At 36.0% G+C, this 18,860-nt stretch overlaps 1 protein-coding gene across 37 annotated transcripts in view; it reads right to left on the reverse strand.

Moving 5' to 3' along the window:
• The window catches only part of KCNMA1 (potassium calcium-activated channel subfamily M alpha 1), a 485,636-nt gene that overhangs the window by 349,353 nt on the left and 117,423 nt on the right, over nt 1–18,860 (reverse strand). For all 37 annotated transcript variants that reach the window (XM_062613051.1, XM_062613059.1, XM_062613013.1 and 34 more), the window contains one exon: nt 9,316–9,480. In XM_062613051.1, coding sequence (XP_062469035.1) covers nt 9,316–9,480 — 165 coding nt within the window. The remainder of the gene's footprint in view (nt 1–9,315; nt 9,481–18,860) is intronic.

Raw genomic sequence — 18,860 nt, forward strand, 5'->3', positions numbered from 1 at the left:
ATATGCTTATTCCCACTGTAGAAAAAGTTGCATTCTTTATTATAATATCAGAATGTACTCTACATGCATGGCAATCTACCTGGAGCTCACAGAAGTCACTGCAGCAAAGTTTCTGAGATATCTTTACAGTAGGCAATTCCTACAATAGCAGCTATAAAATGAGTGAAACACGACATAAACTGCATACATTAGAATACACTGAGATCTGATTTACAAGAAGGCTTTTAAAAAATAGCAATTTAACTAAGGTTAAATATGCATTACTTGTATGCGTGATGAATACATTTAATTTTTTGTCTCACCACTTCCTGAGCTAATTAAGTCAAATTAAGTCCAGTTCTCAGTATAGCACATATCATTCTTTTATGAAACATACTTTTTATCCTTTTCTTGGTTTTATTTTAGCATGTATATCTATCTTATGCTCACTCAACACATTCCCACTTAGCAGCATTTAAAACTGGTAAAATTCAAGAGAAAAAATACTGTTAATGTTTGACTAAACATATACTTCATGAGAGACCAAACAGAAAAGAAGGTTTAAGATTAGTATATATTAACACTAAATGCAAGTTGATGCCACCTTTCTTGACATAGTTCAATCTCATAGCTGATAATAAAGTAATATCTTGGTCTTAGATGTTGCCTTATACTCACAAATTAGCATGTTCTTTTTTTATTATTAATATTTTAACCACTATGCCTTTTTTTTTCTTTAGGATTTACTGAAATTACAGCAGTTTCACCAAACACAAGGTGGCTATCTTAAAGGTGTAGTGACAACCAGAAAGGCTACAGCTACACTACAGAACTGAATAGATCAGTGCTAAAGAAACATGTACACTAAAAGAACTTTTCACAGGACTTTAGACAGAAGCCCACTCTGCAAAACAATCCTTGCTATTGTCAATAACAGATATTCTGAATAAATATTCTGAAAAAGAAAATGCATAAATGGAACTTAAACTAACTGCAGTTACCATAGAAACCAGCACGATTTACCCAACACTTCCTACTCTATTCCATTATCATTATCTCATGAACTCAAAGGGAGAAGCATTGTTCCCATTCCTATGGAAACCCTGGAAATAGCCCACATCACTGTCACAAGAGATTAAAGCAATCTAGAACACATCTCTTGGATTCATTTATGTGCCACCAAGGCCTATGAAAGATTAAAAATAACTTTAAAGAGTCCATTTCTCAATAGAGAGAAATCCAAACTATTCCCCATGAACAGTATGTAAATAAAAAAATTTAACAAACAGTTTATAATCTTTAAAAAATTGCAATTAATGGGTCTGAACAGTTACACTAACACACTGAAAGGCACATTCTCAACAGGTTTATGTCTTATATACATGTCCTAACTTGAGAAGACTATGCCACTTAGTGTTTACATTTCTCTTCTTTGTTAACCAGGGTGAGGAAAGGCAAACTTTTATACAGATGTAATAATTTATAATCTAAAATGCATATGCAGCTCTTTCCATCTCAGAATACTTGGGGGAAAAAAAAAAGAAAAAGAAAAAAAAAGAAATGACCTTCAGAGTCAGTCTAACTGCCTGTCTAGAACAGAGGCAAAACTCTGACCATGTTTAATAAGAGATGCTTTTTAGGAATAACAGGAAAGAATGGTAACTTTCTGCAGCCCATTCTACTCATACAGTCTTTGGAATAGGTATTTTGGGAGACTACCCCTTTCTATACTCTGTAATAGCTGTTTGGTATCTGTTGCACATTTGACCAATGCAGTTTACCTGTTGACAGAGTCTACACAGTCTCCCTGTATAAAAACTAAATTAAATTAATTAAAACATCCAGACATTGACTGATCCTCATGTAAACAAACAAACAAAAAAATCCACTTTAAAAAAAAAAAAAAGACAAAACCTCCCATAAGTTGATCTCCAACAACTTTTGTAAGTCACCCTTATTTTCTGTATCTGGCTAATAAATTCAGCACAGATTATCCACCCACTTATTGTGTGAATGCTGACTATATCCCACACCAGTCTTTTTTACAAAATGAGAACTCTAGCAATTTTTCACTTAAGGCACCTGGTTTGTGTCCTTATTGCTTTTGTTGCCTTTCTTTGCCCTTTATTATTTCACTCAAGTTATAAAAATAAGGACTTCACACAGTACTTAAGATGTGGGTATATACAGATTTAAGTAGTAAAATTGTCAAACACATAACCCAAATCACTGAGGATGTGGAACATCCCTGTGGTTCCTGCCTGTGCAGTCAGACCTGGAGGCTGAGAAAGCCTCCCTTCTCTAGTTCAGAAACCTAGAGAACAATGCAAGGGAAAATATAGCAGTAGTTATTTTTGCCTCACTAGAGAAGTTTATAGGCCACACTAAACTTTCCTTAAATATACAAGAAAAAATGTCATAACCAGCACTCTACAAAACAAATCCTCTTCTCCAATAACACACATGCTTTATTGCTGAAAAACCAATATCAGGTTTAATTTGTAAAAGACTTGGGATATTTTGAGTATGAAAGACTAAATCACTGAAGAAAACATTCAATTTCTATTGTCAAGTCAATTAATACATTTTAGTCTAAATAAAGTCTTATTCAGATTAACTGCATCCTAAGAACAGAAATAGGTAGGTTGATTCCACAAGAGGATTGGTTGCAAGACATCACCAGGATGACAGGGTCCCACAAGGGAAAGAAAAAGAAAATTTATGAGCTCTGTTTATCCTTGAGAAAGCCTGTTAAACTCCATATTCAAATTCACAGATGTTGCATACTCAAGGTTGCTCACGATTTGCAAATCTAGTAAAATAGCTAATACTGTCAAGAACACTGCTGAAAAAATCTGTATGTATAACAAATGTACCTGTCCTCTCCAAATTCATATCTGTCAAGTGTACCAAATTATCCTTTGAGCACCTATTCTCATTAAAGTCATAAGAGAACTGCCTTTGGAAGCAGGCAGAAACCCCACATAATTCCTGCTGCTAAATTTCACTTTGGCTGCTAGGCAACTGTAACTTATTGCAAGAGGTGGCGGAGGTTTTTTTTTTTCTCCTTTCAGTGTTACAAGAATGTGAATCCTCTCCTTCATGAAAAAAAAGAAAAAAACAACACACCCCCCCCCCCCCCCCGAAAAAAAAAAAACACCACACAGTATATATAGCACACTTGCTTTTTTCACAGGAAAATCTCCTATAATTACTTCTATATTTAAAACTCCAAATGTTTTCCTTATTTGTATTTTTTCAAAACACTCCATCAGCTCTCAAGCAATTCACTTGAATGTAAATTAAAAAAAAACAAACAAACAAACAAATGAACAAAAACATGCAAAAAAACATCCAACAACCAGTACTTTTAATACCATTGCATCATGCATATTTATTTTCCCTGTAGGGTACTCTTAATTGATACGGTTTTTATGACATACTTATGGACGAGTCCTGTCTCATCTAAGTAAAAATAACTGACTTGCACTTAAGAATGTTTGAACAAGAGTTCTGCAAATTAGTTGCCTTTCAGTACCACATGGACTTAAATAGAACTGTGATCATTTTAGGCAGATTAGAAAACCTGAAGGCTTATATTTTCATAGAGTCACAGAAAGATGTCACTCTTATCTTTCCCTGACTGAGCAGTGAGGCCTTCCAGCATTTTCAAGTTGTTCAGAAGTCAAGGCTCTAACTCTTTCAACAGTAAACCTTTAATGTACTCTGTTCACTGGATGGTTCTAATGTTCTGACACCAATTTCTCAGAACCTGTAACATGTAGACCCTGGAAAATAAGATCAATCGTCAAGCAGGGTCACAAGTCCCAAGCTAGCTCCAGGTTCTATCACGAGCTTCAAAACCCTGTTCTATCTTGCCAAAACATTTGTAAGACTTGCATTTTTCAGCCTCTGAACATGTGGACAGTCAGAACTGTGGGAAAAAAAAAATAATTGCTCTATTTCTTTTATAAATGAAGATAATGTAGCAACAATTATACATTCCAACCAAATGATCTTACAGAAAATTTCTACTTCATTTTTGATGTATACTGGGAAACTTACAGTAACTTGTTAGTTTAAGAAAGCACCTTCATATACCACTTCCCCATCTTCAGATTTTTTCAATGTAGTTAGTGTTAAGAACATTAAGAAAGGAATCTAAATGATCTTCTAATTAAATAACATAGTAATAAATTAATGTACTACAGCCACTAATTTCCCTCCCCTCTTTTCTTCTAATTGCCCCAACCCCCAAAAACGGCTTTTCTTCCTTTCTTTTGCTTCTCCCAATCTAAAAACATTTTCATCATACAGTTCGTGTTAAAAATGGAACAATTTGCTCTACCATTTTATCTCCTGGATTTGCAACTGAAATTATGATTTTTCTTTGTCAGTCTAAAGGACTATCCACAGATTGAACTGTGGTAACTTCAACAATGTGTGTGCGTATATGTATATATATATGACTTCCTCATCTAGTAAACACTTCACCTAATTAAGGAAGTCTCTTCTTACTCAAATGCTTAAAAAAAAAGTTATTTCAAGAAGCAAAATCAGTTCATAAACATCTTTAATTTCCTGATTCCTCAGATTTATTGTGAATGCGTCAGTTCTTTAAGAAACTTAGCTTACAAATTTTTATCTGATATTTCCACCATCTACAGCATTATATAACACTTAAAAACTGTTCAGGGAAATACAGATTTACTTTGAAGTGCATTGTTTCCTTTTATTGTTATTACATTTATGCCATTCAACATCAGCTGCAAACAGAACTGCATAAGTTCAATTAGCATGTTCTTAAATCATATGCTTATGCAATTTAATATGGACACATTTTTTAAAAGTATGTAAAATCTTCATCTGCGTTCCTTAAAAGCAAATGTCATATTTTCAAACGCTGTGCCACCAACAGCATTAAGTTCCAGTCGTGCTTTTAAAACTTAAAGAACGTGGAGAAAAAGGATATTCTGACTACACAACTGTATGCACCGTGCCTAGCCAGCTCAGTTTTCTGCCCTACTTCAGTAAACCAAAAGGGTTTCTAACTGAATGACATTCTGGATCACACTGCAAACATCTTCCTCCAAAGCCTGCCCTTCAGACAGAGCTGAGTAGTATGACTATTCCTTTGTGCATAAACCAATTCTGAAATGTCAAGTGTAGAATTTAGCTCCTAAAGCAGTAAGAATGTAATATTAGCACAATTTCATGTGCATGACACTTTAACATCTATTCGATCTCATCGTGCTACCATTAACAGACAAGAATTACATGCTATGAGACACGCAGCTGGCATCATGATAAAATAACTGATGGTCAAATGGTTTGAAAAAATTTCCAAAATTGGTTTCAAAATAGTTTAATTATTTAGCAAGTAAATTTCCCATTCTTGTTTCTCATGAGGCTCCTTCCCCAGAAACAAATTAAAATTACTCCTAGAGACTGAAAAAAAAATGGAAATCTGCTTCCTAACAGTTCTCTGATAGAACTAATACAGAGATACTCTAAGGAGCTGAAACCGGCAGCACTAACTTTTCTGTGCTCAAAAAAAAATAGAAAGAGTAGGTGCAAACAAGCACTGAGTTTTACAGAAGAGCACCAGTATGACAAGCTTCTGTGCCAGAGAGACAGGTGATTCTTCCAGTGTTCAATATCACTTCCACAGAGTGTGTGAGACTTTTTTCTATATACAGAGATTAATTTGCAAAATACCCTTACCACTAGCTTCACCTAGTTAGCTCTAACGTGTATGTAAAAATTACTGCCAAAATTTAAATGACAAGCCTGCAGTTCTTTTCCACAGCAAATACTGCTGGCATGCTCAGACATCATTCACAAGTTTTACAGAAAGCTTCAGACACTTAAATTGGTTGATTCATTTTTATTTGAAACAGAACATTTAATTGAAGTCAAAAGCAACATATTTCAAGGTTTGAGAAAGTTTTAATTTCTCCTCTCTTTGTTTAGACTTTAAACTTAATTCTTTCTCTTTTATCAATGGAATGGGAGAGGAGACTGAGATGATTACGTCAGTTACAGAACTCTTCCCTCTCCTACAACCACCAATGAATTAAATTGTTTTAAGAAAACTAGTGTGGAGGGAAATCATCTGTTTCAAAGATTTCAGAGCCTCTATTGTTCTTGGGAATGGGTTTAATAATTTCACTAACTATCTGTAGTGAGTTGAATGATCAGATCTTCAATAACAAGCAACATCCCTTTCTTTCTAGCAGATGAAATGAAACACATGATTTGAAAAATATCTTTTCCAAAATTAGTTTCAAAGTACAAAAAAAAAAAAAACAAAAAAACTTTTACATTTTGGATTAGTTCTACAGCTACAGTGTTGAAGATCGTCTTCCAGTCTGCATTTTAAAGGCTGCCTACTGATTTGCACCTATTGTCTAAAGAAAAAATGTTTGATTTTACAACAGAATCAGGCAAATGGTCTTATGTTAATGGAAAAGTCCAATTTTGTCCTACAACTACACAGATGTGAAGCTGTGACCCCTAAAAATAAATTCTGTCCTGTATTTTCCATACTGATGGCTTTTAATTTCTTTACCTGTGGGTAGCCATGAAGTTTAAATACTAAAGAGGTAACCAGAGGAGCAGCAACTATATAAAATATTTGTTCCAACACTCACAAAGCATCTGGACAAACTGATCCGATAAATTAGGAACTTGGTTTGTAAGGTTACTGGGGAAGAAATAAAAGCTTTACCAGACATGTCAAAGATATGGTGACAGACTTCAGTAGAGAGGGGTCTAAAAAAATATTCCATTTCAGTTCCACAAACAATTGACATTCCACTAATATTCTCTTTGGAGCAAATTACTGTCCAGGTAGAAATAATGAGAGGTTTTTCCATGAGCAGAAAACACAAATAAAATTCTACTTTACACTGATATCTGCTCAACACTTAGGTAATTTGTCTCTTGCACTTGTCAAATAAACCCAGGAAGCAGTTACACAAAAGCCTTCAGGTAACTATGCTGAAACGAAGGTCAATTACAACTCATTTCCCAAGAGTTCACCATTTTCAGAAGACCGCTTTTAAAACTTCTTTTGTAAACCCTGGATGTATAAGATTGATCTTATTTTAAATTCTCAGAGTGTAAATAACTATCATTTCTTTAGCTGCAGGTATCTCACACTGAAATTTTTATTTCATACCCCTGTAAAGCCACCAGTTCACTCTTCTTCATGGAAAGAAAAAAAAAAAAAAAAAGAAAGAAATGAAAAATCTCAACATTGATTCAGAAATCTAATAGCTGGCAGGAACAGGCTGTGTTACGTTAGTAAGAATTCATGAGTAAGTCATAGTATTTTCAAAAAACATATTTTGACAAAAATATTACTTAGCTACATTTTATATCTTCAAATTATGTGAATATTCTCTTTAGCCAAATGTTCATTGAAGCAGTTATCCTTTAGCAAATATAACCATAAAGTAAAATTAAAATGAACAGTCAAGGTTCATAGTGGAAATGGTCCTCCAAAAATTACATCCTGTCAATTCAAACCCTGACACTGATGAGTGCTATATTAAAATAAATGCACCTCCTTTTCTAAACTGAGTAAAATTAAATGACTGCATACACTACTTATTTCTCAGATGGTTACCCATACTAATGAGCCCAGATGTGTACACTACCTGCTATTATACCTTGAAAAGAATATAAATATTCTCTCAGAAATAATCTGACTGATGATGTTGGCCAGCTCTCTACAAAAACTCTGGAAAAAAAATAGTCCCTTATAAGATGCAAGAGTAAATCGTAAAACAAAAAAAACAACCAACCAACAAACCTAAACAACAAAAAACACACCCAAAAGTAACAACCAGATCATCAGATGGAATTGTGCAAGTTCTCCCAGTATCATACACAGTAAAATGTCTTCAATATTTTAGGATTTGACCTTGATTGTTTGAATGTGTGCTCACGTACAACTCAGTAAAAACAACACATGCCAATTTCTGATTGTAAAGCTGGTAGCATAGGACTATGGGTTTGGGTGATTTCTAGCCTTCAAACCTTAAATTGGAATAAGAAGTGTGGCTTTAAGATTTGTCATTTTAGTGCTGAAGATGTCAGGAAAACATGCAAAAGATCAATATGTTGCTTTTCGTAAGATGATAAATATATCAGTTTCACTTAGAAGTCACACAGTTGTAACAATGAAGCATGCTTTCAAGATATTGATAAAACAACATTTAACATTAGGAAATGGGCAAAAGGTATTTTTAGAAAAAAAAATCAAAATAATATTCCCGCAGAATTAAACTAGACAGTAGCAACTGAGCCACCTCAAATTTTCAGTGTAAAAGACTAGACTGGGAGGTGCGTCCTCTTTTGGTTTCCCTCCTTTGCCTCCCTCTGCCCAAATAATTACTGTATAGAACAGAAATGACTAACACTAATATATCTCCTCCCCAAAGCAAACAATCAAGGACAAAAATTCTGCTTTCAGTTTAACCCAAACTAGTTTCAAAGTCCCACTGGGATTCTTAGGACTTTCAAATCGGATTTAAATCACTTGAGCTGTTAGTTTGTAAGTACATGCATTCTAACAAGGAAACTAATCAAAACCACACAGGAGACACCATTTAATGCAGTGAACCCCAGAGAAAACACTTGACAATTTGAGTATGATTTGACAATGCTATAAAATATTCATATTCAAATTAAGTGAAAACTATAAAGTTTTTTCAGTGGAAATTTAAACCACATATTATCAATATGCAATTTCTGACTCTATTTACTACATAATTGTTCACATGTTTGAAGGACTTCCTAAGTTAAGAAAAAATAAAGAGAACATAAAATCATTACTAATCTATTGAAAGTACCATAAATCCCACTGCATAGCCAATTCTAGCTTGTCTTTGTTTTGCACTTCTGACAACTACCTACATTCCAAACACTGCCTATTTTCCAAGTTGGCTTCCATTTTTGCTAGCACAATTTTGCTTCTGGACAAAATAGGCCTATACTTTTGTGACATGATACGAAATTACTAAACTCAGTGTTTGTAGCACAGCTCAGAATCATGGTGCCAGAATACTGAAATAGTCTGGGGGTTGGGCTGGAAGTCAGTTTTTCGTACTTGCTGTCTCTGCTTCTCTCTTACTTGATGTCTCTGCTTTTCTCCTGCAGTGGGAATTAGTCTGCTATTTTACTTCCAAAAGAGAAAATTGGGATTGATTTAGCACTGAGGCAACAAACCAATCAAAAATCAAACCAATCCATATCTGCTGGGATATAATGTTTGTTAAAAAGAGGTTATTTAAAATAAGAATGTAGAAAAAATCATAGAAAACTTACAAGTACTCTGCCAGTTAATGTCTGGGCAGATATCATGACTCCTGCCCAATCCTTCACGGAGGTCATCCATCCCACTTCTGCTGCCACATTCTCCTCTTTTTCATCTGTTGGCTTGCAGGCCCCATCTGCCTGTGTATCTCCACCACCATTGATCTTCTGGGCCTCCTGCAAAGTATTTGGGTTAGTCAATTTTAAGCAATTTGACAGTGAAAGTGAGTGTACAGCTGTGGTTATCAAATACCCTGAAAAAAGCAAATAAGCCTTCCTGGATTACTGCTAGATGAAATTAAGCACCTACTTGGCCACATTTCTTTAGAAATAACAGAAACAGAAATGTTCTATCAGGTTCCATACTGTCTACTAGATAATAATACTGTCCTTAACATTACATCTTAAAAACATATATTTGCATCCAATAGGCTGTACTTTTCTTCCATATAAGGAGCATATTTGCCAAAAGAATCACAGAATCATAGAATAGTTAGGGTTGGAAAGGACCTTAAGATCATCCAGTTCCAACCCCCCTGCCGTGGACAGGGACACCTCACACAAAACCATCTCACCCAAGGCTCTGTCCAACCTGGCCTTGAACACTGCCAGGGATGGAACATGCACAGCTTCCTTGGGCAACCCATTCCAGTGCCTCACCACCCTCACAGTAAAGAACTTCTTCATTATACCTAACCTAAACTTTCCCTGTTTAAATTTGAACCTGTTATCCCTTGTCTTATCACTACAGTCCCTATGTATGCAACCTGTGTATACAGTCCCTATGTATGTAAGAGCTATATATGCAATTTTAGAGCTACATATAAATGAGTTTTTCACACATACACTAAAGAACCTTTTGATGTATTAGTTCAAACCAATTCATACTAGGTAACAACATAATCTATGTACAACTTTAATTTACTATCACTAGAATTAATTACCTGAGCAAACCTTCACTGAGAAGTACAATGTCACAAGACAATAATTATCGAGTGTGAAGGGAACAAAATACACCATAGAGAATCTGCAGGGAGCTTCCACACTATCCGTGAGCCAATGTTTCAATGAAAGTGTTTAATATATCACAGGAATTCTTCTGTCAGTAAGTGACTCTTGTAGAATGGAGAAGTAGAAATTAAAAAGGAGCCTCAGCTGCACTAAGCTAACTGATGAGTCACATGCACTGGAATTCACATCAGTCTCGCATGAATGCTGCAGTAAGGATGTTGTGCTCTCTAACTGCCTGCCATGTCCTACAGTCATGGATGCTGCACAAAAAAAGTCACTGGAAACGATAGGAAAAGCCAGCCTAGATTGTACAGTGTTTAAAACATATTATAAGAAAAGTATCAGACTGTGCCATAACCCATGTCTTCAGTAACAGCATAACAGTAATGACTTCCTGAATACTTGATGAGTTATGCTAAACAAGCACAGGGGAGGCAGCAAAATTCGATGCTGAGGCAAATACTAAGCACTTGAACTGTACCCATAGATTTACATTAGTTCTTCAAGCACTCTGTATGGACCAACAGCTTGAAACATCTTATTTATAGATTATTTGCCTATAAGTCACTAAGCAGGAAATTAATTGCCATTAATTCCCTTTTAGATATCCATTATACAAGCAATGGATGTTTGACACAGGTTCAGTGATTGTTACTAACATCAAGGTCAAAACACGTAGCTGTGAGTCTATCTAAAGGACACAGATGGACATAAACATAAGGGCATTTCCCGAGAGCAGTACTGAACTAACAAAGCAGTCACACTGAATCTGTCAGCAAGGGACAGCAGAGTAACACTAAAAATGTAACACGGAGACCAACAGTTATTTTTAGAGAATCTCAGTATTGCCACTCAATTAGCTTATCAGATTATTCTCTGTTAGACTCTATGTGGGCTCTATCTTCTCTACTAGCAATTATAGCACAGTGCATAATGTGGCTATATCAACCGCAACAAATTATTCAGAGTTGCAACAGTAATTCAGTACTTCCTAAGCAAATAACCAGACAGAAGATAAAAGCTACTTTGTATTTGCATAACTGGACATCATTTCCTGGCAAATTTAGCTACAGTGAATCAGATGTTTTGCACTCAGCATCAAAAGACGAGTACTGCAGGGCACACTTAAAGAAACGAGCTCAATGCTTAGGACAGTGATGTTTCCAGAAGAGTAATGCTTAAATAGGGATAATTTGTGACTCATTTCATGGGGCTATTCAGATCAGCCCCAAAGAAATTACCATCATCAGTGTTTCAAATATAAACAAGGAAGGAGAAACCTAACCTGGATTTTTCCTAGACACATCTCCAAGGCCCTGAGGGCATCCACAGGCCTCACTGACCCTCATCGCTCTCACCAGAGTCTCCTCACACCCTGCCTGTTGCCCAGGATGCCATTTAAGCCAAGCCCAGGGCCACCAGCTCCCCACAGCCCTGTCCTACCAGCCACAGGCCCTGCTGAGCTGGACCCACCAGCTCAGCCAACACGTGGCTGGTTCCCCTGACTGGGCCTGATTCTTGTCCTTACTCACAGGCTCACGTCCCAGGCTGGGCCCAGCCTAGCCCTAAGGAGTTTCCTGAGGCCCAAGCTGCCCCACTCCTTAGCTGGGGCAGTGCGACAAGGCTCCTAGCCAGCCTCGCCATCCCCAGCCTGCAGAGAGCCCCTAAGCGCCACAATGCCCTGACAGCTACTGACATGGCATTTACTTCTCTCTTCCCACATTCTGTCTGCTTTTTGTAACTGTTAGAGCTTGTCTTTCATATTGTACATGCCAGATTCTACTGAAAGGTCCTCACCATAACACAGTGGGCTTTTATACAAGGCCTGGAGAAGAGAATCCTGCATGGAGACCTCATAGCAGCCCTCCAGTATCTGAAAGGGGACTATAAGGATGCCAGAGAGGGACTCTTCATCAAGGACTGTAGCGATAGGACAAGGGGTAATGGGTTTAAACAGAGGAAGTTCAGGTTAGATACAAGGAAGAAATTCTTCACTGTGAGAGTTGTGAGACACTGGAACAGGTTGCCCAGAGGACCTGTGGTTGCCCCATCCGTGGAAGTGTTCAAAACCAGGCTGAATGGGCCTTGAGCACCTTGGTCTAGTGGGACATGTGTCTGCTCATGCAGGGAGCTTGGAACTAGATGAACTTTAAGGTCCCCTCCAACCCAAACCATTCCAAGATACTATCGATGTGGTTTTCATAGTAAAGGAGATGCAATTACTTCTTTCCCTCAGATAAGACACTGAGATGGTGATTAAGTGACTCACTCAGTCATCAGAGAAGTCATTGCCAGAGCAAGGATGAAACCGCAGCCCTTGATTTTTGTACCCAAAACCCCTATTTAAAATGTCAGGGATGCATACCTTGCTAAAAAGATTCATAGTCATGGATTTTGGCATAGGAAGTCACAGAACTAGTGATCATTAAACAAAGAGCTGAATGGAAAAGTTTGTTTTATGGTAGTGAACTTTTAAGTATCAAAGTCGGAAAATTCTGCTACTGTTTACATACTCCTTACATAACCCCCAACCTTCTTGTCAAGATAACAAACTGAATTTTAAATACATGATTATTCACAATTATACAAATAAAATTTCCTAGTACACAATTCACTTGGTTGAAAACTAGCTTTTGTATTTTCAAAACACAAATACCACAGAGTTCTTTTTGCTATATTGACTTTTGGTTGCCAATAAAATAGAGCAGTAAGATGTAACAGATCTATTCAATATTTGATTCTCTGAAGGTATTAAAGTCTGTAATACAATTGTACAGTTGTATTTCTGCATTTATATCATTTAGTTAAATCCACTAAAATCTCCCATCCATATTATTTCTTAATTAAAATATAACTAGAACAATCATCCCCTGCCAAGTATCATTTGGAGCAGACTCACATCATTGACTACATTTCAAGCCTAACTCTTGCCATTTCTGCACCTCTAATTAATATGCAGATTAGTTGCTGTTATATAATATTTGTATTCAGTTGGGATACTTTCTATTTTTCATCTACACTGCTAGCTTCTGAGCTTACTAAACAGGCAGTTAAATATTAAGAAAAGTTTATTCCCAAGTCATTATACAATTGTGCAGATATCACTAAAGGAGATTCAAAAAGGCTGTTTTCATTCACATTGTGTACAAATCAGTCCTGTTATTAACTCTGTAGTCCCATTCCATTCCTATTTGTTCACCTCAAAGCACTGAGTAACCAACACCACAACCTTGAAAAAATAACCTGACAGTGACAGTAATTGTTTAATCATTTACAGGCTTAGCTGCTACAAGTAAGGTAATACTACCTCTATCCACTCTGCCTACCTGTTGCTTCACAAAGTTTCTTATTTTAATTACTTGATGACAAGAACATTCATGTATATGAAGTGAGAAGCAGTGTATTTCGTGAAATATATATTTCCTATAATAACAGGGCATCAGTCACACCCACATCATACAAGAGGAAGCAGTGTGCTCGATTTAAGCATATGTTTAAGCAACAGTAATACCAACAGAGCAAGCCCAGTACCAGCCTAGAGAACATGAGATGAGATGAGAAAGGGCCTGCCAGAACAGCAGTTGCACCTGTTCTGAAGCAGTACTAATACAGTAATAAAACATAGCTTGGGGAAGTTAGGGAAGAATTACTTTAGATGATGATGCCAGCAACTTGAAATGTTATCTCTGTTAACTGCCCCTCAATTAATAGCATTGCATTCCTAGACTCTGCGCGTTAAGAAATTTTTTGTATCAGATCAGTAACACTTTCATACTGTCCAGTCTTACACACTGGAAATCTCTGGTTATGTTCCTTTCCTTTTCATCCATCTGCTTCCCCAAAGCCACCAACAGATGATGTGAAGAGGAATAGTTTTGCATATGTTTCTGTTAAGACCTCTAAAACATCGAGTTTAAAATTACTAGACTTCTACCAGTAATTCAATGACATGCTCTTGATACATTCTATCACCATTCTGATAACTCTGAACAGCGGTCTTAAATCTGTATAAAACCATAATACTATGCTGCATTCTTAGTAGCTTGGCAATGTACAGTGTATGTCAAGACAGCAGGTAACTGAATACATTGCCAGAGCAGATGTTCTCCATCAGGTAAAGTTAACATCTGTAGCCCTCCTCTTAATAAATAGTAAGTACCAGTTCATCCAGTGTTAAAAACAATCAAAACAAAGAAACCTGAAGCAGTTGTTCACCTGTTCTACCACACTGTAGAAAACACAGGATTTGACTAGAATAACAGTAAACAAAACAGATGAGAATGTGAGAAATAAACAGTTGTATGGAGATTTACAAACCTCTTTGAAAACAGTCAGTCTTACAGGAACGGGAAAGCAAAGGCTAAGAGAACTAAATGTGAACTAAGAACTACACCCTCTAAACAGGCCTATCCACAACATTTCTTTGAATATTAGGTCTTAGTCAATATTAGGTTACATTGACATCAACTATTACACTGCAGCTACGGTTTGGCTAGTTCAAAGCGTCAATTATTGATACCCAGAAAAACATTATTCCTCTCACTAAATAAAAGGAAACAGAATGATCTGTGGAAAACATGGCTGACGAAATAGCCAAGCATTTTGCTTTCATAAAATACTCACAACCTATGTAATTTAGTGTTTGCAAATTTGGCAGGTTAAGGCAAATTAAGCCCAAAATAGATTACAAAAGTTTTCTTATTAGCTTAAGACTGAGATGGTAAACTCTTATGAGACTTCTTGTTTTCTGCATTCCTGCAGAAATTCTGAGAAGCTCCTTGCCAGTCCTTACAAGCAGAACCTTACTTTTTGTGCTGATCGGAAAAAAAAAACAAATACTTCACTGTGAAGAGTCTAGGTTCCAAGACTTTCCTTTTTAGATTCCCTTTTACATTCCCTTTTTTTACCAGTGACCAGCTTCTCTATGGCATTTATGCATAACTCCAGTAATCCTGACAGATACTTTTTTTTCCTGTGCCCTTCACATTTCTGGTATGGGTCACATGTATAAAATCTCTTTTTCATGTCATTGTTTGACTGACAAAAACTCCTGCAATAGAGGAATTAATTCTAAAACCTTGACCTGAGAGCCAAGGGAAACTAGATTAGTAAAATAATGTATTCCAGCCATGATCCCACAAACAACATAAAATACGTGAAATTAAGGAAGTGTTCCTGGGTATGGCTCTCACTTAAGAATACAGAACAGAGATACCCACGTTATCCAAAATCTAAATAAGATGACTCAGTTCAAAGTTCAAAAATGTAGACATGCTAATTGAGGTGTTACAATTTAACACCTTCATTGATGTAAAGCAATTTCTGAATAACTGGAAAGCTGGTTGACTGATTTCCATGCTAGAACTGGGAGACATGTTGAAGCCCCTATTCTGCCACCAAATTTTTAAAGTCCTCAGACTCTCTACATAACAGCTACAGAAAAACAGTTGATTCTGTTGCATAGGGACCTTATAAAGACAAATACATTTAGGATTTTAAGTGTTTTGGTATTACACAAATGGCAGATGATGCAGGTATAGTGTAAGGAATCATAAAGCAAGACACAAAAAACATACTGGTAAAGATTGTTAGACTAGCTATACAAAATAACTAAATTTACAAGATGGAAGTGTAAGAGGGAAGCAATGAGGAAGTCCAAGCATTACAGTGGAATGAAAAAGCTTAGTCTTAATAATGATACCAGATAAGTAAAAACAGATGATAAAAAGTCATTATAAACATGCATGCATTCAAGAGGACAAATAAGGTGTTTTTTCAGTAACTTATGATTCCTCATTAAAGTTAACAACAGTTCACAGAAATAGTTACATAAGATTTGACTAAATGTTCAGAAGTTTTTATGAATAATTTCATTTACATTTATTCATAGAAATAAATACTTCAGTTTTCCTTTGTTACTTCCCATTTTATATCAGACCACATTTATAGAAATAAGCAGTGAACTTGTCATAAAACTATATAGCAAGTTAACTCACTGCAATACATAAAAAACTAAAACAGGGCAAGTCACTGATGTACAGTATTCACTGAAAATATTTCACAAATTGTCCAACTAACATCTATCCATAAATTTAGTTTCCTTTTTTACAGTCAGAGCATTATTTATTAATTTCCTATACAAAGACCAAATTAGCACATTTAAATAGTCCCTGAATACCTTGTTCAATTATAAGGTAGCAGATAATATGGTAAACAAGGTGGTGAAGCATTGGCATAGGCCGCTGAAGGAAGTTGTGAAAGCTCCATCCCCTGGCAGTGTTCAAGGCCAGGGTGGACAGAGCTTTGAGTGACGTGGTCTAGTGTGAAGTACCCCTGCCCATGGCAGGGGTGTTGGAACTAGATGATCTTAAGGTCCTTTCAAAACCTAACTATTCTATGATTATATGACTTCATTTTATTAATGGGGACACTAAGTTTAAAGGAAAGCAGACATGTCACTATTCAGTGGTCCCTACATAAATGTCAAAATAGGTATGCCAGGCAGATCCAGTATCTGAAAGAGGCCTGCAAGGATGCTGGAGAGTGACTCTTCATTAGGGACTGCAGTGATAGGACAAGGGGCAACGGGCTTAAACAGGGAAAGTTTAGGTTAGATATAATGAAGAAGCTCATTACTGTGAGGGTGGTGAGGCATTGGAATGGGTTGCCCAAGGAAGTTGTGAATGCTCCATTCTTGGCAGTGTTCAAGGCCAGGTTAGACAGAGCCTTGGGTGACATGGTTTAGTGTGAGGTGTCCCTGCCCATGGCAGGGAGGGTGAGTGGGTGGAGCTAGATGATCTTAAGGTCCTTTCCAACCCTAACTATTCTATGATTTTACGATTAGACAATTAGTATGTAAGACAGAATATTATTCTTTACCTGTCTTCTCTGTAGTTCAAATATTGTAGCGAATTCTTTCAATATATATTTTTAAAAGAAGTTTAGGGTAGCCATATGAGGTCACTAATCTTCAATATAATAGAAACTAAACCTCAAAAAAAAAAACAAACAACCAAAGCATATGAGTTATCAAAACTATAGAAAGGGAAGAGATCCTTAATGGAAAAGGACAAAGAAGAGTAGAAAGATGCATGCATTTTGTTTCTTCCCACTGAATAGAAGATAAATAAAAGAAAGCATATAATTGAAAATAAAATTGACATTATCATGAAATGAACACTTCCATATTACCTACAACCTATTGACTGATTAATCCAGGAGAAATTGCTGTCAAAGATGACAAAGCATTTTAAATATATATATTCAGTAAAAAACCTGAAAAAGAAATAAAGACAATATTTCACCTACTGTCTTCATACTTCACTCATTTTTGTGATGATATGTGATTCATTACAATCCAAAAGGCTCAAAGTGCATCACGAATGTGAGAAAAAGGTCTTAAAAATTAAGGGGGAAAAGAAAAAAAAAAATCAACAGTGGGGAAATTACCTAAGTTATTTATTTTGATTACAGGAAGTACTTTAGCTGATTGCTTATAATTTTGTTGTTGTTAACATGAAGTAAAACCCAACTCCATTTCAAGTTTCTCAATCATCACCTCTAGGGACTAATTTTACTACTCTGAAAAAATGAAAAATACATTGAAAAATAATGCACTTGATTGTACCCAATTTTAAAAGAAGAATCATCAGCAAATATTTTATGATCTATATGATTTAAACTATGTGAGTAGCTTTGCAAAATAATTACATGGTAAAATCTCAAATAAGAAAACTACAGCAAAAACTATTCTTTGCCAGGAATATTCAACATCATTCAAAGGTTCCAAAGTAGAAGGTTTATTTCACTATAAGATATATACAAATAGAATATATTTAAAAAAAGTATCAAACTGCTTTGTCAATAAAATTAAATTTTGAAAAATCTTTTCAGTGGCATACTTCTCTCCATCCTGCTCAATTACAAAAGAGAAGGCTTTCCTCTCATAGCGAACAGTACACTTTCTTTCATTATACTACCTCCATGATATGTTCTTACTTGTTAGTATCAGAGGCATCCGAAAAAAATGCAGACTGGATTGTTGAAAGGAAATTCTTCCCCTCTTCTGTTTATTACAGGATAGGAATTCAGCTAGCATCAGCGACTAAAACTGCTGCTCAAAATCACCTCTCCAATGCCCCAAGATCACAAAAATCTCCATGGATTAGGAAAGGCATTGTACAGCTTAAGGGACAGAGACTCTAAGCACAAGATATTCTAACTACTCCAAAACTGGAATCTAGGTCCTTGCATAAAGGAATTAACTACTCCCCCCCTTGAAGTGCAGAACTCCTTAGAAAACTTGGTGACAGGAATTTCAGATTTGGTTAGAATCAAATATTTTCACATGGGAGGAACAGTCTTAAGCAGTCGTGGTTTCTATTTTACGCTAAATAACATATTATTAATATTGTGTAGGAATTGTTAACCTTCCTCAACACTGAGCCTGCCAAATAGAATTTATTTGCAATTGTAACTTTATAAAGAGATTAATGATTTTTTAGACGGTTTTATAGTCAACAGGATAAAAGATGAAGGAGGGAGAC

This window comes from Pezoporus occidentalis, unplaced genomic scaffold (genome assembly GCF_034315485.1).
Source record: "Pezoporus occidentalis ecotype Australia unplaced genomic scaffold, CSIRO_AGI_Poc_V1 ctg101, whole genome shotgun sequence".
Taxonomy (NCBI): Eukaryota; Metazoa; Chordata; class Aves; order Psittaciformes; family Psittacidae; genus Pezoporus; species Pezoporus occidentalis.